Genomic DNA, 8,785 nt, shown 5'->3' on the forward strand with positions numbered 1-8,785 from the left:
GGTTCAGATCTCTGTTACCTTCTCCAGTACACCATGTTGTGTCTCTAACTGGCAGCTGCAGGATTGGTCAAATTCTGTGCTGATATCCCATTCAATCCCATAATTCTGTATGTTGAATCCTGTGTTTCTCAATAAGTATCTGTAATGGCCAAATCAGAGCTATTGCAGTGCATTCTATGCAGCCTGTGTTTTTCCAGTTTAATATCTACAAAATCAAAGCAGACTTATGCCAATCTATTGTGAAAACATGCAGAATTTTAATCTCTGTAATTCGGAGGGAGTAATAACAGTGTCCCTGTAAAAGCAGCCATCATTTGCCATATGTCAGGTTTCATATCTTTACATAGAAAGTGAAAAAGCTCCTAAAGATCATTTCCTCTAATATGCTTTAGTTACAAATTTCATTTCAATTAGCTATGAGAACTTGATTGTATGCAATACACAGTGTTCTACGTTCTTCTGTCTACCTTTGTTGCTTAATTTCATTTTCGAAAATAAAATATAGAACATTAATGACATCTAGCCCAGAATTCAAGCCCGATTTAACTTAGCTTTTGTGGCATTGTATCAGGAACTCACTTGGCTTTAAACATTTCAGGTCGTTTTACACATGTAGCAATAATTGTGCTATTTCGGAAAATGTGGTGCCATCATGTGGGCAATATTAGGAAGTGTAAAAAACAGGTTTTAAAAGAAAAACTAGTCAACAGATAGATGTCTGTATTCAGTATCACAAATGAGAGGGATTATAAATATGTATTATATAAGAAGCTATGCACAAATCTGTGGTTTTAAAATTGTGTAAGGTAAGAGGAAAAACTGAAAATGGAATCAGGCATGGTGATTCAATCCTGTTTATTTTCCAACAGTTCAGGAAGTCCTTTCCTCAAAACAGATATGGGTCTTGAAGCCACTATCAATTAGCACTTCATTCCAACATCACTTACTCCTGTACTCATTTCTGTATCTGTTTATCTCTTTGGTTTGCCTTTAAGAGTTTGCAAAGCTTGTTTTCATACAGCCTGCATTGCTTCTCTCCCACACAACTGCACACAAACTCAGACAAACACTCCTATCCCTGACATCAGCCAGCCAAGGCACTCTGCCCACACTGTTCTCATTCCTGCATGAGTTCACACGAAGCTTTGTTTCAGCAATGGTTTTGGTTTAAGGCCTCTTCTTGTTTCTTACATTTAACCAAGAGGAAAGAGACTTTGCCAGATTTGAAATAGCTATCCTTAATACCAATAAAGGCCCACAGTAGCCGAATCAGAAACACTGCAGTGCACTCACTCAACCTAAGTTTTTCTAGTTTAATACCTACAAAATCAAAGCAGAATTATGTCAATCTGTTGTGAAAATGTGCAGAATTCTAACCTCCATAAGTTGGAGTAATACCAGTGCCTCTATGAAAACATCCATCATTTGCTACAAGTTCCTACCTTTTCATAGAAAGTGAAAGAAAATGTTCCTGATTTCCTCTATAATACTCCATCTATGACAGACCTGTAAAGGTTTGCACATGGGAACTGTGATTCAAAAACTGTCCTCTGATAGACTGCCCCAAAGCAAAACTGCATGTCACAGAACAGTCATCTCTCTCCTGCTCTGAGACCCTGTATGTGAAGTGCTAGTTAGCCTGCTCTGCAGTCTGCTGATTTCATTTATACTGACTAAAGGCAAGAACTTTTCAAGCCCTGCCAGTGGGTTTGAAACAGATAGTCTATGTGGAATAGAGCTTGAAGACATAACGTGTTTGGATTGGTTCCTTCTTCTGTAGAGTTTAGTCATTTCGGTTTATTTATTTAAATAAATTTGATTCTTATGAACATTGAGGATCTTTGGAATCCTTTTTGAGAATGGAGATTTATGTAGTATTTTCCTCAGAAATTCAGTTGATAATTTTACCTTGCTGTCAAACTTGGTAGAAATGATCATGCATTGAAACATTCTGAGGTGGGAGGCAAATGGAACATGTGTCTGTATTGATGTGCTCATGTTCTTGATTGCTTGGCATTTAAATGTTTAGAATACAGCAAAAAAAGATAAAAAACCTCAAATTATACCTTTTTAATTCCTGTAAATCTGAAGCCAATCTCAAGAGACCTCACTTTTGATTTTTTTTTAATAATTGGCAACATTGTGCTAGACAGAATGTGCAACAAGCTCAACAAACAACTTTGATATAGATGAACTTTAATGTCAAAGTATCCTATGACAGCTTGCCTGAGTTTGGTTTTCAGTGTTTAGGAAACTCATGCTCATCCTTTCAAAACATGTGACACCAGTTTGGTTTTGGAAGAACTGGTTAAATCCACTGCGAAGGCCAATCAATAAGGTAGTGAAAACATATTTAGATTTTCTGGATTCTGACATCTTTTGCCATCAGTGAATGCAAAAATGGGAAAATGAGCTCTTCCTGATTCATTATTTTTTTGATGTTATGCATGGTTTATAAAATTTAATTAGTTTTTGCCCACTGTATAACTTTGATGAGTTAATGAAATTGTACAATATTACTAATGGTGGACTTTCATTTCCATTTTTAAAGCACACATCTCTAAAACTAAATCTGACCAGAAAAACAAGAATCTGAATCTCATCAACCTCTGTTTGCTGTAGTCTGGGATTTTCATATTCTATTTCTCTTTCTGAAACTCGTCCTTTCTGGTCCAGCCTGGTTGAGGGTTGGGTCTATCAAACATTGTACTGTTTTCATCACTGGGATTTCCTGTAACTATTACCCAGTAGTTCTTATCTTCTTCAGCTCTATGGGAGTCCAGGTAAGTGTGACAAACTACTTCATGTTCTTTTCCTAAACAAGACCTGCAAAGTCAAAGAACAGGGGATGGGCAGGAGGAATTAATAAATGCATAAATTCAGCACATCTGCATTATCTGTAAACTGTTCAAGGTTTTCTCATGTTTCTCTTGGCTTACTCAGAAATGTCACCATGCACTTTCAAATATCAGACCGTCATAGCCCACTTTGTTTCCTATTAATAACTTAGGAATTTGAAAGGGAAATGCCACCTTTCTATGTGCAGGCTAAAGCAGCCGCATTAGTATGGAGCACAGACAGAGTGACTCAGTATTCACAAGCTGGTTAGGTCCTCATCACTGTTCATGTCACCATTTCTCTCTGACTGAGGAGGACTCTGGCTGCTTAAGAATTGTTTCAGCCTCAAACTTTCAGACCTTGTTTCAGCCTCAAAAATCCGATACAAATCCCCAGTCAGATCTTGCTTGGAGTGTAACGGGAAACAACTGGTATACTCTTTAATAATCAATCAGTGTTAATTTAATGCATACATGTTAACTGAAATTATTGGATTAACTTCCAATTGTTTAAAGATTAATATGGATGTAAACAAGATACAGATTTATGACGTGTGCTGTTCTTCTCTTACTCACACTTCTTAATATGTTGGGGGTTTTTTCTTCAAAGAAATCCCGGACAACTGTAATTACTCAAGATACTAAAAGGAAGAACCACTAAAAAATAGAGAAGACTTCAAGCATGATATGATATTAATTAAAAAGAAAAAAAACCCAAGACTAAGCTGATTGTCTGCAGCATCACAGAGGGGCACATATTACAGCCCAGAAATCAAAGAAGGGAACGGAGAATGTAAACTCTGTGTTCTTTTCCATTCCCTCAGTGCATTCCTAAGCAACTATCTTGCTTCTTGCAGTAATTCGTGATGTTGGCACATCATTATGCACATCCCTGACAGTTATGAATTATTCTTACCATGTCCAAAAGTTCCTTGGAACAGCCAAGCTCCGATTAGTATGGCAATGAGTAATAAGAATTTCAGAGTTTTCCTGGAAAAAAAAACAACACCAAAACAACATGGGAAGACATTTGACAGACATTTTTACACTACTTGTAACTATTCTTATTGAAATGAAATGCTTTTATTTACTGTTTAGTGTAAGCCCCCATTGCTCTGTATCACTTGGAGACTGCTGTATGTTGACAGTGAGATATTTTACACTCTCTCAGTTCTCAACACAACACCTCAGACCAGCTAAATTCTCAGTCCCCAGAAACATTCTCCTGTTCAATATATTCCAATTAAAAAAAAAATAAAAGGAGGCAAGCAAGTAGTAAAGAGTCATTCCAGTGGCCTGTGCCATCAGGGTAATTCTGCTTATCACTGATATTTGCCATATGAGGGATCCAGATGGTCTGGGGGCACAGCCTAGAAGTGGACCTTTATATTTTACTAGTTTGCAATCTTTTATGTATAACAGAAATTTTAGTCACCCCCATGTACCAATACTGTGAATAAAGAATATTGTCTTTGACAACTACATAATTTTGATTGTTTATTAATGACCTCATTCATGTAAATGAGTCACCAGAACCTAATAATTGTATATGCAAATTCCCTGGTTAAAAAAGATCATTTGTTCCCTCTCTATTCCCAAGATGACAGATCAGAACTGAATAAAACGGACACAACTTTCTTTCAAGTACTCCATCTAGTGTTTGAACTAAATATTCATAACATTTTCTACAGTTTTAATTTCTTACAGGAACTGGAAATCCTTCACGTTCAAGACGCAGCTGTGGATCCAAGAAGGCAGCTCGCCAGCAAGTCAAATAGGAAAGCTTATCTGTCAGAAATACTTGCTGAAGGTGAGATTTTTTAGAAAATCTTCCAAAGGATTTATGTTCACTTGCTAGATATAACTGTAAAACAAATATATATTAAGGAGAGTATAAATGTAAAAGAAACAAGACATGCAAATTTAAAAAAGCTTTTTCAACCAAAAGAATTTTCTCTCAGGTCCTGAAAAATCAGCCTGACAAACTAAAGCTACACTCACAAGATTCATAACATAGACTCTGTACTGTTGATAAACTCATTACATAGTTATTCTATACGCAGACTGGTGAATACTAATTGAACTAGTTCACATTCCAAAGTATCTCTCACACCAAAGTCGTTGTTGAGAGGGAATTGTTTTTCAAAGTTGTGGTGATTTATTTTAAATGTATATGTAACATTTAATGTCTTACTTGCTTCTAACTTGCAGAGGAAAACAATGTTAACATTTAATAGAAATCTTCTCCCTCAGAATGAGAGAATAATGTGTTACTTCATATATCTACCACAGATTTATATTCCCAAGAAATGAAATATTCTCATTTTGAATTTATTTAAAGAAAAATATATAGAGATATTAAAAAATCCCCATCTAATGATGAATTATTTTATGATTCATAAGTTATTTTTTATTTCCTTTTTTCTTGCCTTTTTCAAAATCTCCTTTATCTAGTCAGGCCTTTATCTGTTCTGGCTGACAGCCCCCCCTGGCCTGTACACCTGACCTCAGGCAAGTAGTACAAACTTTCTAAACAGATATTGCTTCTCTTGATCTATGTATGATTCTGAGTCTGTTCTGTAGAGCTAAGGTGTTGAACCACTGTACAGCTTTATACATATGTAGATATGGTAATTTAACACAATCAGCTTATGCTACCATTGCTATTTGCAATTTTACAGCCTTACCATTTGGTCAGAAAACCCTCCTGTTGTTCCAAGACGGAAGTTTTGCCCAAATCTAATTGGTTCACCCTCTGCACTTCCATCAACACTGTTAAAATTGTAAAAAGAAAGAAAGAGACATTCAAATAATCAGCTTCACATTTATTGTGTTTGTTTGTTTGTTCGTTTGGGTCTATAGTTAGGTCTTCTGGCAATACTTTGTATTAAGTTTACCTTTAAAAATAGGTAAAATGTCTTAACTGAAAGATATTTCATACTTACTGGTTAAAATATTTAACAGAACTGAAGCAGACTGTATAAATTAATGTTTATGATGCATCCATTAATGGGCAGGGTGGAAAGATTCCATCCAATGAAAAATCAATGAGAATTCAGCAGTGAGGCCCCCTTTAAAATGGACTTAACTACAAGCATTTGAAAAATCACAGACTAAAAGCAGAACAATGTGTGTGTTTGTAACTTAACAGATGTTGCTGATAATATATGTAACTGATAATAATGTGGTTCATTACATCAACATATATGCTGGTATATCCCTATTTCCAGAATTTTTTATGTATTTTACATTAAGAATCACTAAATCAAGTGCTGGGCTTCCCTAACTATATTCAGCATAAAAAAACCTTTGTAGCTGATGAACTTAGTAGTCAGTTAATGAGGGAGCTGATAGCATTCAGTGCCAAGGACTCTAAGATCAGGCAGCAGCTAAGCAAAAATATTTTGGTTGCAGCTCAGGAAGGCCTAAATAATGCTCTTGGCACCAAAATTCTCTCTTAGGTCTAACCCAACATGTTTTGCTTAATCATGGTTCTATGGGTTATTTTTACCCTTATGTACTATTTCAGGGCATGCTCTAGTGGCCAAGGTTGTGGGGTTTTTTGTGTTGATGTTTGGACTTGGTGATCTTAGAGGTCCTTTCCAGCCATGGTGATTCTGTGATTATATTATTATTCTTAAATACACACACTCAGGCACAGCCTTCCACTATTGAGCAGGACCCTGTTCCTCTGTTTCTTCTCCCACAAATAGCTGGAATTAAATATGTCTTTGAGAGAGAGAATATGCTGTCTGATTACGGTTTGGTTTTTTTAGGGCAACAAAAACACTGTCCACAGCAAAAGAATTGACACAAATTGCTGATTGAGACACCTTATTTGTAGTAGAACAAATAATAATACTAAGTGCTTTTTGGACATGATTTGTACTCTACAGCTAATATATGACTGCATTAAAAAAAGCTACAGAGCTTACCAAATGTTACAGTGAACTAGATTCTGTTTTTACACCAGTTCTGAGCTGATTTAACCTTCCTTGGAATTATTCATAGTAATACTCAGAGTAGAACCAAACTAAAGCATGACGCGAGTTAAAGACTCTTTCTTACATAATCCTACCCACTTTCAGCTGTAGACTAACAAACTTCACTGCAAATTTCTCAAAACAAGACGCTGAAAGCTGACATAATAATTGAAAATGACTCAGAAGAAGGGACCCAACCTTAAAATGCAGAAGGTGTTTCGACCCACAGGGCTCACGCTCTCGACTGCACTAATTCCACGAGGGACTGTCAGTGGCCTGGTGGAATACAGGGCTAATTCATCCAGATTAACTGCCAGAGTCAGGTTGCCACACGCTCTGGAGTTATCCTCCACTGAGTATTTCTTGTTCAAGAGCATCACAGTGTCTCCAAAATGAATAAATCCATCCTTGGATACCGACAGCTGGCTCTAAATTAAAATAAATACATTTAATATCAGAAGTATTTTAGCATATAAAAATGCTAATCCATAGCATTCTTCATGCATGGAGAACACTAATAACAGCTATGCCATACGGAGGAGGATTAGCACAACCTTCTCCAAAAATTACCTTCTTTAAAAGATTATCTTGAAGTCTGTGCATTTTCTGCATTAGAAGTTCTCCTCGCTCTCTTTTATGCAGGAAATCCCTCAGGTGGTCCTACGTGCAAAGCAGAGGAGACAGGCCTGTCACCCAGCGCCCCCCAGCTGGGGTTTGCACTGAGCTTAGGGAATGAGGGGGAAACACCGTGAGGCGAAGACGCAGGTGAGGTTTCCCGGGAGCCGGGAGGGGAGGAGGGGAGGGGAGAGGAGAGGGTTCCGGCAGTACCGCCTCCAGACGCCCATCCTCGTCCCAGTTGCCGATGAGCACCCCGCTCCTGTAGGCCGCCATGGCTGGGCCGCGCCGCGTCCCCCGTCGCCATGGCGACCACTCTAGGACGCGATTGGGCACTGGGGGGCAGAGCCAGCCAATGAGGAGAGAGAGCGTCCGGAGGGGGCGGGCTCTTCCCGCCCGGGCGGAGCGGGGGGGAGTGCGGGGCATCCCGAGGGGAAAAGTGCAGGGAATGATGGAAAAACCCGGTCGGATGGGCCGGCTGCCCCTCCTCGGGCATGCCCAGTGGGAGTGGGTTAGCGCGAGTTCCACGCTGGCAGGCAGGGGCGAAGCCTCTCGAGTTTGTGACCCCGCGGTGCCCGCCGGCACGAGACCTGGCAGCCTTGGAGAGAGGAAACCAAACGGAACCAAACAAAAACCTAAAAATCCATTTAGATTATTTTGTCCTTTTGCCCAGTCTGACAGGGGCTGTGAAAGCAGGAGGCCTGCTCCCTCCTGGGGTGGTCCAGCCGAGCCCCTGCTCTGCCGCAGGGATGTCCTGAGGGCAGCGATGCCCGGAGCAGCTCCTCATCTCCCCCTGCCTCCCGCGGGCCCTGCTGACCCCCTGGCGTCATGCTTCTGCCTTTCCAGGGGTCCTCCTACAGGAAAGTCCTTCTGTTCCTGCTTCAGTCCTGTGGTAGTGTAGTTGCACGAATGGGAGGTGCTGAAGTCATGAATTTGAGCCAAGCCGTGGTTTTAGGCTGGGGCTTGGTTTACAGCCAAATGGCCCTTTTCGTCCTGTGTTGCCCGAGGAGGTGCTTCAGCCTAGTGCAACAGACGAGTTCATAACACTAGCCCTACAGTAATGGTGAATGTTGTGAATGCATTAGGTAAATGTTTTGATTACAAATATTTTGGGTTTTTATTATTTTAGTATTGAAATTCTACTATGGCAAGATAGGCTAAACTAATAAGCTGTGTGTTTACTTTCTAGATAGCTTAAGGCAAAGATTTTCAATGAGGGTCTAGATCCTTGCAGAGGACATTTAATCCCTTTACAACGTGGTTTTCTTGCAAACTTTACTATTTCAAGTTTACAATTCTGGACAAGGTAAAAAAGCTTGAAAGAAACTGGGTTTTGTACCTGGGCTACAT

At 39.2% G+C, this 8,785-nt stretch overlaps 1 protein-coding gene across 1 annotated transcript; it reads right to left on the reverse strand.

The window, feature by feature from the left end:
* Positions 1-237: 237 nt before the first annotated feature.
* Positions 238-7,722, reverse strand: CFAP161 (cilia and flagella associated protein 161). Its single transcript, XM_051628285.1, has 7 exons — positions 7,649-7,722; positions 7,391-7,480; positions 7,019-7,248; positions 5,525-5,609; positions 4,543-4,701; positions 3,754-3,827; positions 238-2,826 (listed from the first exon to the last, which is right to left on the reverse strand). Exons 1-7 carry the CDS (start codon positions 7,709-7,711, stop codon positions 2,640-2,642), a joined length of 888 nt encoding a protein of 295 aa, XP_051484245.1. The 5' UTR covers positions 7,712-7,722; the 3' UTR covers positions 238-2,639.
* Between the last annotated feature and the right edge of the window lie 1,063 nt (positions 7,723-8,785).

Source organism: Apus apus, chromosome 10 (genome assembly GCF_020740795.1).
Source record: "Apus apus isolate bApuApu2 chromosome 10, bApuApu2.pri.cur, whole genome shotgun sequence".
NCBI lineage: Eukaryota > Metazoa > Chordata > Aves > Apodiformes > Apodidae > Apus > Apus apus.

Coding starts and splice junctions, on each gene's coding strand:
- CFAP161 (XM_051628285.1), bottom strand. CDS start 7,711: ATGGCGGCCTACAGGAGCGGGGTGCTCATCGGCAACTGGGACGAGGAT. Junction 5,610..7,018: donor AACACCTTCTGCATTTTAAG/GTTGGGTCCCTT, acceptor CAATTTTAACAG/TGTTGATGGAAGTGCAGAGG. Junction 3,828..4,542: donor GTGAAGGATTTCCAGTTCCT/GTAAGAAATTAA, acceptor TTTTTTTTCCAG/GAAAACTCTGAAATTCTTAT.